Raw genomic sequence first — 21,043 nt, 5'->3', positions numbered from 1 at the left:
TTAACGGAGTGTTTAGACAACTAATGGTAGTTTGATTCTCTAGCCGTTTATCTTATTACCAGCCGAATGGGTTGGTATGTGAAGACCTTTCGGTAGTTCCCAGGTTCGAGATGCCAAATTGGTAAACAATGGCATCCCAATGACAAGCCTCCGAGTGTTAAATCATCTAATAAATGATATACGCTCCAATTACGCATCAAAATAACTCACATTGCCGGTACTATTCCGATTTATATTCGGCTAAAGATTCACTTCAGTAACTACCCACAAACTGTTACAACTATTTTGGAAACCACACTACCGAAAGACGGTAGAAATCTATTCAATGTCATAACTGATTTATGGAAAGTATTTTATATTACTATAATGTTCGTAGCTCCTCTAAGAATTTGAACGCTCAATTTTTCTTTTTCTCTTTATTATTCACGTAAACAAAGGACATTTTTAAATTTAAAGCGGCACCACAAGGTACTTGCTAGCCTATACCACTTAATTTCACTCCTCTATTTTGCGTATATTTTTTATTAAATTACTTCGAAATTACGATTGGTCCCGACTGTTTCGCCGCATCACGTTGTTTGCTCACAATTTGGTTGGCAATACGATCCAGATCACGTTGGCCAATGGGCGTAAGCTTGCGACCACCATCAGGGTGCTTCTCAATAAGGCGGGCATGTTCCAACGATTGCAAAGCTTTACGTGCAGCACCATCAGCGGCGCGGCAGAAGTGGGATGGATGAACACCATTGCGTTTACGACCGCCATAGATTTTTGTGATTGAACCAACACCAGCTGGGCTGCGGTGGTACAAGTGGCGCAAGATCGATGCACAACGAATGTAAAACCAGTCAGGATCAGATGGGGCCAATTCCTTGTACTTGGCGGTCTTAATGATGTCCATTTGATCTGGCACCTTCAATTTGCCAGTCCTTTTCGTAAAGACAAAACAAAGAACAGAGAAATTTAAGTTAGTATTTCTCAATGAAAAATGGAATTTAAACTTACTTTTTTAAGAAGACGGCTACGGCCTTTACAACAGCATGTTGATCAATATCCTTTACTGTAACGCCGGGCATCTATTAAAAAATAACAAGGTTACATTTAGTAATCACGTTTTATATACAATGGCTGACGCGTAGTATACGAATGCATTCTTCAGTGAAAATTTAAACCATTAACACATTATTTTATCAGAAAATGGCACTAATTACTTAGAAGAAGAAATACACTCATTTTTTCTCGAAATTTGCAATTTTTAAGTAAATTGACAGTAACATTACCTTGCGTGACAAAGTTAAGCGGAAGAAAGGACATATTGAGTTAAGTTGGCTGCTTTTACACAGCTGCATCACTCTATTTGACAGTTCCAAATAGTGCTGCCATTTTGCAACAAAGCACAGAATACCAAAGCTGCTTTAGACTTTCGAAAACCGATACGTTATTATTCGTGATTTTAACAATCGGCTGATGTCATGAGTTATATAATAGAAAAAAAGAGGTGGTGTGTAAAGTCGGTGACGAGGTTGTCTGTAAAGTCGGTTTGCTGACGCTAGTTTAACGTGACAACGTCATAAGAAAATACTGATGTAATGGTTGCAATTTTCAAAACAAAATTTTAATTTTATTTGTTTGATAGATATTTTGTATGGGTATAGAGGAGGTAAATGGAATCGCAACGGAATTGATCAAGTTACATTTACACAAACGCGAAAAATTACGAAACATTTATCAAATTCATGAAAGATATGTTCAATTTCGATTGTGCATCAGATGTTAATAAGTCACTCGAAACACTCCCTTTCATTTCCTACTTTTTCTATCATCGTCCTATTCTCAACAAAGAAATGGTTCATTACCATGCACACAGGAAGAACAAATACAAATATGTGAATTTATATACATATGCGCATATACATACATATATATGCTCACTCAAGTAGGAGAGAGCCAGATGTCGAACGTTGCCGAACGCGGGGGCCGATTGTGCTCTTTGTCGTTCGTTCCGCGCTCTCGCTTGCAGTTCAAGCACATTAGCTTACATTTGCTTGCGTACAGAATAGATTCGTACATTTGATATGTCCATATGATTTGTATGCATCTTTACATATACATTTGTTCTTTTTGTTTGAAAATTGCGCGAAATTATATATGTAAGAAAAGGACTTTCAGTCCAATGCAGTTTTGTCCCAAAATGGTCGCCCCATAACAATGATTTCGAGAACTCTCTCTGTTACAGAACAAAACTACGCCACAAATGAACGCGAATTGCTCGCTATTGTATGGGCTTTGAAAACGCTGCGACATTATCTTTATGGTATGAAAAATATAAATATTTTTACTGACCACCAACCCCTAATTTTTTCCATATCAGAAAAAAATCCAAATAGTAAAATGAAAAGATGGCGCGCTTTTATTGAGGAATTTTCTCCAAACTTTCATTATAAGCCTGGAAAAGAAAATAAGGTAGCCGACGCTCTTTCTAGACAATTCGTTAACAATTTGGAAGAATCAATGACTAATGAAACTGCTCACAGCGAAGAGTCGTTGTCAAAGACTATAAAAACTATAAAGCGTCCCATCAATCAATTTAAAAATCAACTAGTTCTAACCAAATCAAGTAATTTGAGTAAAAGCACACAAATTTTGTTTCAGAAATTTACTAGACATTATATTTTTTTTGACACCGTTGAAAATTTGATTTGCAATCTAAAATCTGCTATTAATTATAACGTCACAAATGGGATTCACTGTGACCTTTCTACTTTAGCGGAAATACAAAACCCTATATTAGAAAAATTTCCAGGTGTAAAGTTTGTTCACACTCAATTATTGGTAATAGATTTGACTAACAAGGATGACCAACTCGAAACCGTTACTACAGAACACAACCGAGCACACCGTTGCTTATCTGAAAATTTTAATCAAATATCTAGAGAATATTATTTTCCGGATTTGAAGAAAATGCTTAAAAATATAATTGCAAGTTGTAAAATTTGTCTCGAAAATAAATACCAGCGCAAGCCCCCAAATCCTGGAATTGGCAACACACCTATACCATACCTCCCAGGTGAAAGTCTCCACCTAGATATTTTTATCACCAACAAGCAACATTTTTTGACATGCGTTGACAAATTCTCTAAATTTGCTATAGTAAAACCTATCGCATCAAGATCCACTGTTGACATTAAGGATGCCCTTCTAGAAATGTTATTAAAATTCAACAACACCAAAACTATAGTATCGGACAACGAGAAAGCTTTTCACTCTAACTCAATTAGGACCCTCCTAAGAGACAATTTTACGATTGATCAGTTCTTTATACCAACACTACACAGCGAAAGTAATGGTCAAGTCGAAAGGTTTCACTCTACCTTGCTAGAAATAGCGCGTTGCATTAAAGAACAGCAACAAATATGTGAAACTGTAGATCTGATTTTACTTTCGACTTATAAATACAATCACAGAATTCATTCTGTCATAGACGCCAGGCCCATTGACGTTTTTCACAATTACCCAATAGATAAATTAAATACTATCAGGAAAAGACTACTGGATGCTCAAGAAAAAACTATAAAAAGATTTAATGACGGTAAACAAATTAAAACATATAATGTTGGTGAGAAAGTTTATCTGAGAAGAAACAAACGGTTGGGTAACAAATTTGATAAAATATTTATTGAAAAGGTTGTTGAAAGGGACCTTGGCACTACAGTAATGATTGAAGGAAAAACGATACATAAAAGTAACCTACGATAATTTTGCAATGATTTTCTGAAAGAATTACATTAAAAAAAAAAATTTTGCTTCGAATCATTTAATGAAAAACAAAAAGTTTATCCTTTTTTGATTTTGAATTATTACCGTTTTTTTCTAATTAACTTTGTAAATTTAGTTTTAAGCTATTAAAATGTAAACCAAAAATTTTTTAAGCCACCCAGACTATCACATCGGTTTTGAAATATTAAACCGACTTTTCGTCGAAACGAGGGCGTTCCAAATTTAAGATGGGGAATAGTTAAAGTAACAGAGGCGCAGAATTAAAGCTGTTGTCCAAATTCTGCTTTGGCACTCAATTTTGTGCTCAAACTTAATTTTGTATTGATCGTACGTTTGCGTTATGAACATAGCATTGCAATAAGAATTCAGCAACAACATACCTATGTCCCCGCTTAGCGGCAACTTCGAACACGCGTTTATCGACACAGTTAATTTGCCAACAATAACTTCAGTTGCTGATCGAAGCGTCCCGCATTACAAAAAGAAAATAGCTTCGGTATGCCTTTGCATTTCCCCAGCCTTTGCATTTCCCCAAAATAACGCCTCTTGTTATCCCGCTACAAGCAACGGAATGCGTTTGCACATACATACCTACCTATCAGAGGTCTCCCAAAACGCACTTGAGTGATAGTAGGGCATTATAAGATTTGTCATAGAGCGAGTAACATCGCTGTGAGCTTTTAATAAATAAAAAAAAGTAATACGAAATAAAAAGTGTTTTGTATTAATTTATACACGGATTTTGTTAAATGCAATAAGCTGGCCACCTAAAGACTAAACCTAATTCAAATATGCTCGACCATATGTGTATGTATGTAATGTCAATCGCCTTGAAATTTTATTTCACTCTTTCAAATAAATGCAATTCTACATGTTAGGACTCCAAAAAAATAGTTTTTATCATTTTCGAACATTGATAGATATTTAATCGGTAGAAATCTATGAATGAATGCAGTTTGAATATAAAATTGAGCAAATAAATAATAATAATTTAACCGAATGTATGCATTGCATACATATTAAGTAGATATAATAAATTGAAATTTCATATCCTCAATAGACGGGTAAATGCCGCCGAATTGACCTTGACCTATGCGCAGCGGCCATAATTTTTCGATTCAGTGGAATTCTACAAAACTGCTAGTTTGTTACTTAAGTCTTTTGTTTCGAACTGCACTGCAATTCGCAATTTTTTTCTTACTCATAATATTTACCGTTCCTGAAAAGTCGTATAAATTTCGAAAGAAACATGTTTTTTCTATGTGAACTCCAATTCAACATTTATTTTTCAGGGAATTAATATTAGGTGGATTCATTATATACCTTAACGATATTAATTAATCGAAACGAAAAAAATATCGGATATATCGATGAAAAAGCAGCGTCAATAAACTTACACGCAACGCACGTTGCGCTGCAATACATTCAAATACATATATGTATATGTATGGAAATGTACTTACATACATGCTTACATACATATTACAAAAAAAATCTTGTTTATGACGTCACTTAGTAGGCAATAACAAAGAATCAGTCAAGCTTTGGTATTTTTTCTTCTTTTGTATTCACTAACGCCAAGAGGTCACTTTATGCTTTTGTGAAAGTTCTCCAGTTGCTTTGGCAATGACATTGACGTTGTCAAGTAAAGTGATTGCGCGATCGCGCGATCGTGAAACATAATAATATAAAATATACACAAGTGTGTACATATTTGATATATAATTGGAAAGTGTTTACCCTTGCAAAAGCACAGCTGGAGTAGTATGTAAATGCGTGGAAATAACAAGCAAATCGGATTTCACGTACTTGCTCACGCTGAGCTGAATGGTACAGAAAATGAGCGTTTAGAAAAAATAATTGAGGTTAAACTGAGTCGAACGAAGAAGGTTAAAGTCGAAAGTATTATTATTTCACGCTTTTTTAGGGGGGTTATAAATGAAACCTATTTGATACAGCTTAGAATTTTTTTTCCAAATTCAGGTAGGCCTAAAATTTGTATTTGAAAACTTTTCTTTGAAGTAATAGAAAGTATCATTGCACGTTTTTGGAAATATTTTAACGAAATTTAGGGAAGTATGTAAATGAAAGAAATTTGGGAAGTGTTCCTAAAAATAGGAAATGTTAAGATATTTTAGTTGAAAGTATTTACATGGACTTTACGATTTAGAGCCATTTTTTGGGCAAATATTTCACCACTTATCAAAAAAATAACATAAAAGGAAATACATTGGGAAACCAAATTTTAATTTCAATCAGAAATAATTTCATTGTCAAGAAAATTAAAAAAGATTTCAAAATTAGGAAGTTCTAAGTCGAATATAAAGACATACATACTATGTATGCATATAAATAAATGGAGGTAACTATAGTTTTATTCCAACTCTGAATGGCTATTGGTTTTTTTATGAGGAGCTTTTCCATGGAAATACACTCGGAGGAGAAATACACTGTTATTGCCTGCCGAGGGGCGACACTATTAGAAAAAGCGTTTTCTACCATTTGGTGTTTCACTGAGATTCGAGCCTACGTTCTCCAATCGGTAGTCACGCACCATCCCATTCTGGATCGAAATCAAGCACACCGATAAATTCCGTTTCCTTAAAATTTGGTTGGAATCGAAGTACGAAATTCGAAAGGATATTAAAACAGAAAGACTAACCTCAGGCGCTACTTTGCTTATAATTCATATAACTTGGCAATTTTTTAACGGAATTCTGCACAGTTAAGAATGAGTTAAAAATGATGCTGATGATTAATGGATATAGCGCCGATCACTGGGCGCATAGTGCCAGAACAAATGATTTCCATTGATTTCGGCTTTCAGCTTTTGCCTTTACCTTGTGTTCATGTCAGGCTTTCGTCTAAACGATCAATCTCATCTATGTTGTTACGCCGCCATGAGCTCCTTTGGATTCCAGTCTAATGTAGCTCTGCTGGCATCGTGCTCTAGTTTACGCAGAATACAACCTATCTAGCGCCCTTTTCTTTCCTGAATCGCAATATTTAATGGAAGTAACTAAACCATTGAGTAGATTCGCATTTGAGGTACAATTTTCGGGCCACCATTCGGAGAATTCGGCGAAGAAACACTTGAATTTTGTTTATCGCTATATAAAGTACGTCAACCTTCAATTACCATTGACCATAACTCTTATAATTTGGGAGAGTTTCCCTCTGAAACTTTATCATAAAAGAGCTTAAAGCTTACTGCATTAAATAAAGTTAAGTTGTGAAATTTCAAAACCGAAGGTGAAAGTAAGGTGACTAAAATTTGGAGTGATGTCAGCCCAAGGTTAAAATGTTGTGGCATTCCATTAATTATAAATATGTTTAACCTGCTGATTATCAACCTCTAAACTAAACGACATATGGGCACAACGTATTTCCATTCTATAATTATTCGAAATATTTATTGCAGATAACTTTATTCCAATTTTGAATGTCAAGTAGACAAACATACATACGAGTATGTATTTACAAATTCAAGTACACAACATATGAATGTATAATATCATTGTATGTGACTGCGTTTATAAGGGATTTCTTCAGTACCTCGACATTATCTCGTGAGACACCCTATTGCCGTATAAAGTGTTTATACAGTGCACAGATAAGGCGTTCGTGAGATTATTACGTACGTTATATGTATATGTAAAAGCTTTCGATTGCATATATTTATGTGTGTACGTGGGCACGTAAATATGCGCACCGGTGTATTATAATTTACACATCAGCCGGTGCTGAGCAGGAGATCAAAAGATCGAATACTACCCGTTAATAACGGAATATAACAATATTTACGATGCTAAATAATCATTGAGCCAAGTCTGTCACATCTGTGAAAAGTAATTAACAAGTTTTGAAACAATTTCTGCACGATAATCTTTGTTTTAGAAACAGTTGACATACTCATCATTTCAAATGCTCAAAGCCTTAGCCACATAATTGACGGGTTTTGCAAGTCAAGGCCTCTAAGCAAGTCTTTTTTCACGCTTTTGTATGGCCAAAGAGACTTTTTACAGGTCGGCTAAGATTCTAATATTTCTGCTTGTTGGACCGAATGGGTATCCTCTAAGTCCCTACTCAATTTCCTAACGGTTTGTAATATGTTCAGCCAACAAATAAGTCCCAAAGCCGGATTATGCCGCTCAGATTTTTTTCTTACCTTTCACTCTCGTTTTTTTCTCGATGGACCCTGTGTGTTTGAACAGAAAAAAATTGGCAAACCAGCCTTTGTGTAATTTTTCTGCTTACTCGTAAAACCATTTTCTTATTTCAATTACCAATTTATACCCGACAACCCTTTTTTATTTGACAAAAAAAGTGAAACCACATACATATGTATAATAAATATTTGAGTAAAACTAATATTAAAGGTAATAATAATAATAAATATTAGTAAAAAGTAATATTAAAGTAACGCAGAAAAACAGATGGCAATTCTGAAAAATTAATGACTGCGCTCATTACATTTAAAAACGCATAAATATACTACACTATTGCGTCCATTTCACATAAAGGGGGTTTTTTAATCAAGGTTAGTTATGCGCTGGCAATGATAAATTATTAGGTAATAATAATAAAAATATTTTTTAGAACTCCAATTAAATTCAAATATATATTGTATACGTAAGAAATATATCGTCCAACACATAAATTAATTTCATATCTTTTCATTCACATCTTCACTTTTTCTTTACTATACTTACCAAGCTCATTTTTGTTGTGATTCTTCAAGTGTTTGGTGGCCATGGTTACAGCAATTAATATGCTCTTCTTCACTTAACAGCTTTTAACACACTCAAATTCCTTATATCTGCGTTTTTCACCACTTCTACTAAAGTCGCAATTATTTTCTTCGATCTAACCCGCTCGCAAGGTTTCCGCCAGCGGCACACTGATCACTGCGGCTGCGGAGGTTAATTGCAACTAAAACACGTTTTATGCGAATTAAAATCTATTCAAAGTTTTTTTTGTTAATTTTTTACTTTGCTTTCACAATGAATTGCGAAAGCGCGAACGTGAAGTAAATAGCCAAAATTCAAGTAATGAAACCAAATACAAATAATCAAAATGAAAATTTGTTGGTCTTCAACGGCACAGCAGCAGCTTTACTGTTACAAGTAGACGTAGGAGTGTAACTAAATAACTATTACTATTACGCTAATGTTATTTAGGGTAGCGGACAGCAAAGAAAGATTGACCAACTAAACGAATGTAGTCAGGATTACTTAAGTGACACCGATGGACTAAGCAACACAAACCGTCTACAAGCGAACAACGCGAATTAATGACTGTCTAATTGACCGCGATCCAATTAGGCCCCAACTGTTGGGGAGCCAACTGAAAGGTAGCTGAGCGTAAGGCGCTCCAAAGCGATAAAGCAAAGAGCGCGCAACAAATAAACGCGTGTGTGTGCGCATAAATTTACGAGGTAGTGTTTTTAAGTACTTATGTACGCAGAATGTGCAAGAGAGGCGAAAATAAAAAGTAAACATATTTCGGTTTTTAGATTATTTATTAATATGCACACAACTCTAAGTATAATATTTTTGTAATGGCATCTTCTTAAAAAAGTAATTTATTGTGGTTTGTTCATACATACAGAGGGTCCCAAAAATATAAACACTTTAATACCTTATTTTGAAATTAATTTTTTCCTTTCTACGTGCAACCTATTTAAAATAATGGCGGAAGCTAGACCTAGACTTTATTTTACCACAAGGGTGAGAACATGGTGGAAGTACAAAAACGGTTTAAAAGGGAGTTTCAGGGAGATCCGCCTTATTTGGTTGGTTGGTTGAGGTGGTGATTCATCTAGAATCCAACTAGCGCTTCCGGACCATTTTGTTGCCACATCTTTATTACCAACTTGTTTAACGATTATTTACAGCATGACTATGCCGTCTGTGCGGTTTAGGAATCTTATTAGGTTCTTGGCATCTAGCCAGGAGATCCACTTAATAAACTCAAAATTACTCGCATCGCGCGTTCCCATAGAACAAAAACTACTGGAAATTGTTAACGAAACTTCAGGAAAATCTGTTCGGTAAACGGCGCGTGAAGTAGACACTTCAAAATGGATTAAAATGTATCTCTATTTTCAACTACTGGAATCAAAATCCGTGGCGGACGTAAAACATCAAATTACAGAAAGTTTTTCTCAGTGGCAGACGATGATCCGCAGGCAATGATAAACCTCTCAGGGTATTTCTGTCATGAAAAAGCCTATATGTATGTATGCTATATATCCCCATATACTAACTTGTTGAGCTAGGAGATTTTTTGAGTCACTGAATACAAATATGAAGTACGATTTTTATATATTGTACGAGTTGCTATTAGTAACGAGCACTTACGAGCACTACCTCACTACATACCACGCATCCATTCCGCAAACCTTAAAGGACACCCGCGCATGAGAACACGCTTGAGCGCGCAGCTAAATTTGAAAATCTAAATCTCAAAATCTAACAAATTAAAAAAATTACAAACGTTTTACCCTCAGAGCGACAACGTGCGATGAAAGAAAAAAGCAAAATAAAACGTAGAAATTTTTTATAAAAAAGGTAAAAACTTCATATTATTCGCCGAAAAGTTAAAGGGAATGTTAACAAAATAAACAAAAACACATGAGAGACTATTTGGTTGTACATATATACACCCGTGTGCTTAGAAATCTTTGCATACGTATGTATGTGTGGGTGCACATAATGAGGTAATACTTACATTCTATGTTTACAAATGAATCTATCATTAGTGCAGCCAGTGTTTTGCTGATGAAAGCCAATGTTAGAAGATGATTGTGGCTAAGGATCACAACGAATTTCAATAAATAAGCTTTTCGGCGCTTATGGAAATGAAAAATCTCACCACTGCACACGCATACAGGCTTACAGACTGCTCACAATAATAGCCCTGCAACATATTGCAAAGCTTTGACTATTTATTTACTTTTTATATAATTTTATTTTCATTTTTCTATAAAAAATATAGTTCATACTACAATAAAACCATATAACTCAAAGTTTCAAACTTAATACAAAAACAAGTTTTCATTATTCTGTCATAATTTTCATAAAAAATTTAGACTTTCAGTTTTGTGGCAACTTTAATATTGGGCACATTTACGACCATATAAAAAAGTTTCGAAAATTTGTTATATGGAAGAAAATGCATAAGACCGTCAAAAAAAAAATTGTCAAAAATTTACGCCACTTTAAACTTGAACAAAGTTGTACCAAAACCATTGTAATATTCTGGCTAAAAACATTTTGGTAAAAATATATTAATTTTTCTCAATTTTCTTACAAAGTTTGAAACTTCCATAGATATACATATATATGTATATGGTTTTTATTGTTATATGATACAAGAAAAAGGTAGGTAAGTAGGTAGAAATGGCATTCAGTCTTTAAACCAATTCACTTCAACCGTTGCCGATAAATATTAAATACATTTTTTTAGCATAAAATGATATCAATATATACTCTTTAACAAATTTTAAATAGCAAAAAAAAAAATTGCAAATGCTATATACGTACATTTTTTAGAAAGAAATCTTTAGTAAAAAGTATAGGTTTTCAGGCTTGTCGGATCAAATTATTGAAAAAATATAATTTTTAGAAAGAAATTTTTTATATGGCATTTTAAATTTTTAATAATATTTTTTTTTTTATTTCACAAGTCTTTATCGCTTTCAAAGCCATTAAAGGATGTAGAACAAATTTTTGTTTGAAAGAAATCTTTAGTAAAATATATAGGTTTCAGGTTTGTCATATCAAATTATTGAAAAACAAATTTTTTTTAGAAAGAAATTTTTTATATGGCATTTTAAATTTTTAGTAATACTTTTTTTTTTTATTTAACAAGTCTTTATCGCTTTCAAAGCCATTAAAGACTATAGAACAAATTTTTGTTTGAAAGAAATCTTTAGTAAAATATTATATATAGGTTTTCAGGTTCTTCTTCTTCTTAATTGGCGCGATAACCGCTAACGCGATTTTGGCCGAGTTTAACAAAGCGCGCCAGTCGTTTCTTTCTCGTGCTAACCGGCGCCAATTGGACACACGAAGTGAAGCCAAGTCCTTCTCCACCTGATCTTTCCAACGCAGAGGAGGCCATCCTCTTCCTCTGCTACCACCAGCTGGTACCGCATCGAATACTTTCAAAGTCGGAGCGTTTGTATCCATTCGGAAGACATGACCCAGCCAACGTAGCCGCTGGATCTTTATTCGCTGCGCTATGTCTATATCGTCGTAAAGCTCATACAGCTCATCGTTCCATCGTCTGCGATATTCGCCGTTGCCAACGTCCAAAGGCCAAAAATCTTACGCAGAATCTTTCTCTCGAACACTCCAAGCGTCGCTTCATCGGATGTTGTCATCGTCTAAGCTTATGCGCCATACGTTAGGACGGGCATGATGAGAGTCTTGTAGAGTGTTAGTTTTGTTCGTCGAGAGAGGACTTTACTGCTCAGTTGCCTACTTAGTCCAAAGTAGCACTTGTTGGCAAGAGAGATTCTACGTTGGATTTCAAGGCTGACATTGTTATCGGTGTTAATGCTGGTTCCTAAATAAACGAAGACTTTTACAACCTCGAAATTATAACTGTAACAGTGACGTGGGTGCCGATACGCGAGTGCGCCGACTGTTTGTTTGAGGACAGGAGGTACTTCGTTTTGCCCTCGTTCACCACCAGACCCATTCGCTTTGCCTCTTTATCCAGTTTGGAGAAGGCAGAACTAACAGTGCGGTTGTTAAATCCGATGATGTCAATATCATCGGCATACGCCAGCAATTGTACGCTCTTATACAAAATTGTGCCTGAGCGATTAAGTTCTGCGGCTCGTACGATGCTCTCCAACATCAGGTTAAAGAAGTCACACGACAGCGAGTCACCTTGTCTGAAACCTCGTTTGGTATCAAACGGCTCGGAGAGGTCCTTCCCAATTCTGACGGCGCTGCTGGTGTTGAGCAACGTCATCTTGCAAAGCCGTATTAGTTTTGTGGGGATACCAAATTCAGACATCGCGGCATACAGGTAACTCCTTTCCGTACTGTCGAATGCAGCTTTGAAGTCGACGAAGAGATGGTGTGTGTCGATTCTCCTTTCGTGGGTCTTTTCCAAGATTTGGCGTATTGTGAATATTTGGTCGATGGTAGACTTTCCAGGTCTAAAGCCACACTGATAAGGTCCAATCAGTTGGTTGACGGTGGGCTTCAGCCTTTCACACAATACGCTCGCTAGAACCTCATAGGCGATATTTAGAAGACTAATCCCGCAGTAACTGGCACAGATTGCAGGATCCCCCTTATGGATTGGGCAGAGCACACTTAAATTCCAATCGGCAGGCATGCTTTCATCCGACTGATATTTTGCATAGGAGCTGATGCGTGCACCTCAGCAGCTCCTCGCCGCCATGTTTGAATAGCTCAGCCGGCAGTCCGTCGGCGCCTGCGGCTTTGTTGTTCTTTAGCCGCGTTATCGCTATTCTCACCTCGTCATGGTCGGGTAGCGGAACGTCAATTCCGTCGTCGTCGATTGGGATGTCGGGGTCTTCACAGCAGCATGACATTCCTCGTCGTACCAATTGTTATTTCGGGCTCGCCGGCATCCGATTTCTTCTTCGGCGGCGGTACGTAGGGAACGAGAAATGTTGCTCCATTGCTCGTGCATGCCGGTTTGTTGGGCAGTGCTCTCTGAGAGCAGGAGTGAGAGTCGAGTGGCAAATCTTCTGGCTGTCTGTTGTGATTGCAGCTTTTCGATGTCGAACATTCTTTGCGTAGGTAGATGTACGTTTTTTGGTGCACAGAGGCGTGTGCGCAGTTTGGCTGCAACAAGGTAATGATCCGAGTCAATGTTGGGTCCGCGGATCGTACGTACATCTAATACACTAGAAGCGTGTCTTCCATCTATCACAACATGATCGATCTGGTTTCGCGTTTTTCGATCAGGGGACAGCCAGGTAGCTTGGTGGATTTTTTTTATGCTGGAATCTGGTGCTGCAGACTACCATGTTTCGGGCCCCGGCGAAATCGATCAGCCTCTGTCCGTTACCGGATGTTTCGTTGTGCAGGCTGACTGTGGGACCAAAAATTCCTTGCCCACCCTGGCATTGAAGTCGCCAAGCACGATTTTTATGTCGAAGGAATAGAAGGAGTCTTTGGTCGCATATTAAAAAAACGGGCTTTGATGCGGATTATTGCGAGGCGCTCGTCCAACGGAGTGGGCGACAGTACTTCGCGACGAAGTCTCTCTCCAAAACAAATCCGACACTGAATTTGCGCTCCTTTACATGGCAGCTGTAGTAGACGTCCCAAGGTCCTATGGTTTTCTTTCCTTGCCCCGTCCATCGCATCTCTTGGATAGCAGTGATGTCAGCCTTTACTCTCACGAGGACATCAACCCGCCGGGCAGAGGCACCTTCCCCATTAAGGGACCGGACATTCCAGGTGCATGCCCTCAAATCGTATTCCTTATTTCGTTTGCAGGGATCGTCATCAGTGTTGGAATTTTACATCCGAGGTTTTCAGGTTAGTCAGATAAAATTATTGAAAAAAAAAATTTTTTTAGAAAGACATTATTTATATAGCATTTTAAATTTTTAATAATAATTTTTGTATTTAACAAGTCTTTATCGCTTTCAAAGTCACTAAAGACTATAGAACAAATTTTTGTTTAACTTCTTTTTGTTGAAAATAAATTTTACTTTGCCAAACATTTTATTTTTTCGTACGCCAAAAGTCATTTTATGATATATCTTAATAATACATAAATGCATCATTACCTTTCTTCTGCATGTTTATAAACGTTTTAAATTTGCTAAGATTCAAACTTTAGAGAAAATTGCTGCCATCCTCCGCGAGCTGTTGTAAGGAAATAATTATTTATTGAAAATTCGTTTCATACTACACATAGTTCATATACGTACGTGTGTGAATGCATATTTCGTACATATTTACATACTTACGTATTTACACAAAACATTCGATTGTTTATCAATACTTCTCTCCGTTTCTAATCTGACCTCTAAAGGACGAATTTTTATTTTTCTTGGTGCCGCCCACATTTAAAACAAACAACAAAACTTGATAACAATAAAATCTAAAAAAGAGTAGGCAGCAATCTTCTTTGTTTTTAATTTAATTGCCCCTATTTCAGGTTTTTAAAACGTAACAAAACAATACATTAAAATAATTATTGAAAATATGTTAGCACTCACACGTGATAACTGTGCGCTGGCGCATGGACTCAGCTCTCAGTAAAATTAGCAATAGCAACCACAAGAAGATATGTTCCATGAAAGCTTAATTTGATTCAACAAAAATATATAATATACATATGTACCATATATACCTTAGTGTGTATCACTCTCTATCATAAAAAATTAGTACTATTTTTCCATTGGAATTATAGCCCTTTGCGGTTGATGGCGGCATTCGCAAGTCGTCGTAAAAGTCGGTGCCGAGAACGCATTAAGAGAAAAAGAAAGGTATCCGGGATCAGTAGAAAGCAATACTATTAACCAAAATAAATCAGCTTCAACTAATTCTATTAGTATTTTCTAATATCCATATACTTATATATATATATATATATATAACTGGCGCGTACACCCTTTTTGGATGTTTGGCCGAGCTCCTCCTCCTATTTGTGGTGTGTTTCAAGCCGACGCCGAACGGCAGATATTTTTATGAGGAGTTTTTACATGGCAGAAATACACTCGGAAGTTTGCCATTGCCTGCCGGGGGACGACCGCTATTAGAAAAATATTTTTCTTAATTTGGCCTTTCACCGAGATTCGAACCTACATGCGTTCTCTCTGTGAGTTCCGAATGGTAGTTACGCACTAACCTATTCGGCTACGGCGGCCGCCTTATTTACTTATTTGCTTTAAATCACTAAGCGACAAATAACTTCGAAAAGCTAAATTTGCTCCGATTAGCTGGTACTCCCATCAGAAAAATTTGCCGATCGCAAAGGGATAAAATTTATAATATATTTTAAAACTCAAACGTCAAAATATTTCGGAAAATGTAAAGATTTATGTGAGCTGCAACGATTCGGAAGTACTTCCAAAAATCTCATTATAAACGTATATATGTTTGATATCGTTGATAAAATTTATAAAAGATTTTATGCAGATATTTTAAGCACGAACTCTTCGATCATCGAAGGGGATTGTTTTGGGAAAAAAATGTTTAAAAAGTAATTTCATTAATAGAAAATTTTTAGTGATGTTTAAAAAGTAATTTCATTAATAGAAAATTTTTAGTGATGTTCTTCAATGTACGTCTGCACAAGTACGGGAGGAATCATTACACTAAGTAATTATAACTGTATGCATGTAAGTATGTACATACCACCTTGATCAAAAAGTTCCCGGATATGTACAGAAAATTCAATATACAATTTTATTCCTCAAAAGTTATGTTATTGCCTTCATCAGGACCATCTTTAGAGTATCACTACCGAAACTGTTTCCCAAAATTTCTAAGGTTTTCACACAATTGAATCCATTTTTAATACAAAATTTAATACAAAATCAAATCAAAATTAAATCAAATTAGAGCGTCGCCTGACGGTTGTTCTGGGAACTTTTTGATCAAAGTGGTATAAGCGTCAGTTTTTTTGCCGGCTCGTTATCAACATCAGGCCACTAAACAATTTATAAGCAGGGCAGAGATTAGATGAGTGCAGAGAAGGCTATCGAAAACAGTTGCTAATTTGATTTAATGTTTTGAGTATTAATGTCTCATAAAAAAAAAGAAAAAATTGTTTTCTTCGCAAAAAAATCTTCTTAAAAAATGTATTATTTTCTGCATTTTTTTTAAAGCTTCCTAGCGAACTTGCAGAACTCTGTGTCAAGATTAAATCAGCCCATTTTAAGCCCTGCTACGCTGAGCATCCAAAATTATATGCACATACTTATTTGTGTTTTCTATGAATGCTTAAAGCGTGCCCAGCACGTGGTTTGGCAAGTAAGGAGCAAATAGATGACTGAGTAAATTTTTGAGTTGATAGCAAGACGAAATACAGAGAGTAATACAATTAAAAGCATTTAAACTATATGTATATACGGGTATGTGATTCAATAATTATTATATTAAGCGAATTTACCGATTGCCCGTTGTTGAGTCATAGAAAAGACAACAAGCCAGAAATTCTGAGCATAGAAAAAAATATAGCAAACGAAAGAAAAGGTTAATCAATGTTGGAATAAAAAAATTGCTTAAGCCAAAATGTAACTTACATACATACCTATACGAGGTGTAGCTATTAAATAACGAGACAGACATTCTATTGAATTTTACTTTGAAATATGCAAAAAACACAAAGGTCAGTTAAAAATAAAATCGGTCAAATGAGCCTAAAGTCTCAGCAGTGCCCACTGGCCCTTGCTAAATTCTTCAATCAAAGTTCTATAACGCCCTTAGTTTTCCTCTGATTTGCTTGAAATTTTTACACAAAATTACAGAAGCATTGACCTTTCCAAATATGCAGAAAACATTAAAGTCGGCTTAAAAAAATCGGTAAAATGAACCCAAAGCCTCACTAGTACCAAATCGCCCTTGCTAAGTTCTTCCAGTCAAAATTCTATAACTCCCTCAGTTTTCCTCTGATTTGCTTGAATTTTTTACACAAAATTACGGAAGTGTTAACCTTTTAAAATATGTAAAAAACATTAAAGATGGTTTAAAAAAGGTGTGGTAAGTCGAGTATGAATATAAAATATAAGCATTATTTTTTACTGAACTAAATTTATTTCTCAGGGCCACCCGGAGTTACTTACTCGTTCATAACTAAGGATGCGCTAGGAAACTATCTATGATGTCCACGTTATAAATGCCATTTTCCACAACTTTAAAGACTTTTGCGTTACAACGAGTATTTTCCGTTTATCCTAAACCTGATTTCCTTTTTCTGGAACATTTTCGCCATGGTTGTGACAATTGAAGTAAAGGCTTCTTTGGAGTACTCAAATTTGCAAACATTAACATAAATTTCGTTTTTATCTATTCGTTGAGTGAGCCATACGTCTACAAATTTGTTATATAATATTATATTTTTGTATAAATGAAGTTTATCCGAGGAAAGCGTCCTCCATTTGCAGAACAACTTGAAGACGATCTCCACAAAGCAGACGAATTTTGTGAAATACAATTTTCAATTTTATGCCACTTTTCTTAAATGACAATTTTTAGCCACTAAATATGCCTCCGAAGTATCAAAGTATTTATTATATTTTTCTTTAATTCTTGGCTCTATTCAACACTTATGAGATACACTCGTAATATAAGTACGTACCAATTTTCTCTTGCTGTAAATAGCACAGTTTCTCTTTTTTTGTTTTATAATTATTGTACGTTTTATTTAAGTTTATTTTTTATTCTTTTTATTAATATTTTTCATGTCAAGCATCTACACATGTTTATGCTCGCACATTTGTAATATGTTATTTAGGTATGTTTGTTTTCTAGAAAGTTGAGCTTATGTGAAACTATCAAAAGTGCAGTGCTTTTACATTTTCTCCGTCTTCTTCATTTCTCTCAATGCCAATCTGTATATCAAGTACTCCTGCACGTCGTTGGTTCATTGTTTACATTTTGCCTAGAGCATAGTACAATTTAGCATAACTTAAAGATATTTATAAGGTCATATGTATATATTTTATAATGAAAAAATGGAAAAAGAAAATGAAGAAAACTTCTGAATGAAACTAATCGAAAGAAGATATTTATATGCAAATAAAGTTTTGATATTGTTCTGAATTTTATTTTCTTTGGCAATGAAGATCTTGATAAAAATAACATACATACATACATACATAGACATATACATATATGTAAGTATATACATACATATATTGATAAATAAGTATATTGATTAACTTTTTGCAATTTTCAAAAACTTTTGCTTTATTGTTTAACAATTTAATTTTATTTAGGTATATACTTATAAATGTATTTTTAACTAGCATTACTTCGTCGCAGCTAAATTCATGTCATGAAAATTGTGTGATTTTGATTTTTATTTTTATTTTTAATATTACCATATTAACTTGTACGATTCTAACTCTATGTTATGACTTTCTCTACTCAATATAGCTTTTTTGTGTTACAAACACTTTTCTGCCCTGCCCTCCTCTGATCTACAGTACTCTGTGCGGATGTAGATTTATGCATATCAGTATTATTTTATATCCGTTTCCATATTTTTTTTTTTTCAAATTAGTTTACAGTAATATTACAAACATACATTTATAGGATAGCTTTTTACCGTTTAATGCCGTTACGCCAACAAAGAAAACTGTGACAAAAAATACATGAAGCCTCCGTTTTGTTATTGTAACGCACGACTCGTTTTTTTTTATTTCCGTCTACAGTTTGAACAATTGTCAGTAAAAGAGTACCGAATGCAGAACAGTTTTGTTGCGCCGAGATTCGAATTCTTGAAGCAGCTCGTCAATATCATTGTCCAGGTCATTCGATTTGGCCATCTAAAGTTGAAATACAAAAAAATATATAAATTTTAACGCTCTGAGGTAATTATGGAGGCATATTGTGCATGAGTTCAGATGTGAAGGAACCTCTTGAAGACTTTGTTGGATTAGTGATATAAAAATATGAATTGAAGTATACTCCTAAAGCTGTGGAATGGAATAAGAAACGGAAACTGCTAAAAGAAACTGTTAATAAAATAACTGTTAATAAAATGAAATCACAAAACATAAGATATGTAAAACCAATTAAGCCCTTCCTTTTCAGTGGATTTTATAGCCAGTTACGGTATAATTTTCTTTTAATCAGGAACGAATACGTCGCAAACGACCGTTAATATTTTTTTATTTTTGTTTGAATTTGTAGTTTAAATTTTACATAAGCCTTGTTTATAAAATAATTGTTTTTGGCATTTAGAGAATTTCAATCCGTAGCACAAAACTTTTATGCTTACTGACCATTTTCTAACTTTTATGAGCATCGATTGCTTAATTTACTTTCTTATTAAGAGACGAAAGCTTCCACTTTTTTTCTGCTAGTTTTCATTTTCTTTAAAAGAATCATGGTTTATAGATATTTGAAAATCGTATAAAACTTAAAATAAATCATTTCATTTGTTACTTACAGCATCCACGCAAACGCACTTTAACCCAGCTAAAAAAGAATTACAAAATAATATAAGGCGTTCATTTTGCATTGAGTGTACCGTATATTTATGCAACCTATAAATTAACTTAGGTAATGTGTTAAAAGCTTGAAAGGCTTTCATAATCACACCTTTCAACTCATACGCTTCTATCACCTCTAGACTCAAGTTTAATTTTAACACTGAGACAAGTAGTCGAACTGGATATAGTTTTTGGTTTCTCTTCATCATTACCATATTTATCATATCCGTTATGAGAAAAGCGCCCATTAACGCCTCTTCGTGATTGTCCTCAATATCCACGTTAAATATGTGCACAGGTCGATTATCGGTAGGATCACACGATTCCATGTGTTCGAGCACTTGATCGTAAACACGCTCTTCCACTGTCACAATGATATCGAATTGTTCTTTGCACTCCTGAAAACGCTCTGGACACTTTTTAATTCTCCGATTGCGGTCCAGCATATGTAGAAGCCCATTTTGTGTATAACTGGAATAGAATTTAGACAAACCATAACAAAAACATCATACAATGTCGTACATGACGCTCATTAACTTCAACTTACTATGAATCCCTAAGTTTAGGGATTATGACACTACTGAAGTGAATGAGCTATATCTTGTCTTTGGGATACCGCCCAAACTTACTATTGTTTATCCTTTGTAAGAAGATCCTGGTAGATCATGTCATATGGCGTGCCAAATTCATAAATATTAGGTTTGTCAATTGCTGTGCCTGGGAGCTTTACTCGTTCACCTGTGCCAAAGGAGCGCACATTGTAGCCCTTTTTCGCTAGAAAATTGTGCGCCTCCATTGAACGATTCATGTTTGAGGAACAAACCACAGCGACAGATAAATTGGAATTATTAGACATTTTGTTGCGCTTATTTAACAATTCTTTGTTTAAATTATGACCAAATAAAACACCTATTCAGGTAAAAAGAGTAATCTGCAGAAACTAGAGTGCGTTATGACAAGAACACCGGCGGCGTTGGCGAGCAGCTGTAGTTGTTCAGTGCCGACTAAAAATTAAATTTGACGGCGCAAAAAATAAATGGATCATCACTGTGTTGAGAAAAACTACAACTTATTATAATGCTATATACATTC

The 21,043-nt window shown here is 35.1% G+C and overlaps 2 protein-coding genes across 2 annotated transcripts; both read right to left on the bottom strand.

Moving 5' to 3' along the window:
- Positions 1–401: 401 nt before the first annotated feature.
- LOC128859159 (40S ribosomal protein S19a-like) lies at positions 402–1,364 on the bottom strand. The gene is made up of 3 exons (XM_054095915.1): positions 1,281–1,364; positions 1,006–1,076; positions 402–929 (listed from the first exon to the last, which is right to left on the bottom strand). The coding sequence occupies exons 1-3, from the start codon at positions 1,347–1,349 to the stop codon at positions 530–532; spliced, it is 540 nt and encodes a 179-aa protein (XP_053951890.1). The 5' UTR covers positions 1,350–1,364; the 3' UTR covers positions 402–529.
- Positions 1,365–18,939: 17,575 nt separating this feature from the next.
- LOC128859155 (RNA polymerase II subunit A C-terminal domain phosphatase SSU72) lies at positions 18,940–20,925 on the bottom strand. The gene is made up of 3 exons (XM_054095910.1): positions 20,581–20,925; positions 20,164–20,422; positions 18,940–19,282 (listed from the first exon to the last, which is right to left on the bottom strand). The coding sequence occupies exons 1-3, from the start codon at positions 20,805–20,807 to the stop codon at positions 19,181–19,183; spliced, it is 588 nt and encodes a 195-aa protein (XP_053951885.1). The 5' UTR covers positions 20,808–20,925; the 3' UTR covers positions 18,940–19,180.
- Between the last annotated feature and the right edge of the window lie 118 nt (positions 20,926–21,043).

This window comes from Anastrepha ludens, chromosome 3 (assembly GCF_028408465.1).
Source record: "Anastrepha ludens isolate Willacy chromosome 3, idAnaLude1.1, whole genome shotgun sequence".
In the NCBI taxonomy this organism is placed as follows: Eukaryota; Metazoa; Arthropoda; class Insecta; order Diptera; family Tephritidae; genus Anastrepha; species Anastrepha ludens.
Note: the sequence above shows the minus strand (reverse complement) of the source record. Positions and strands in the feature narration are given on the sequence as shown.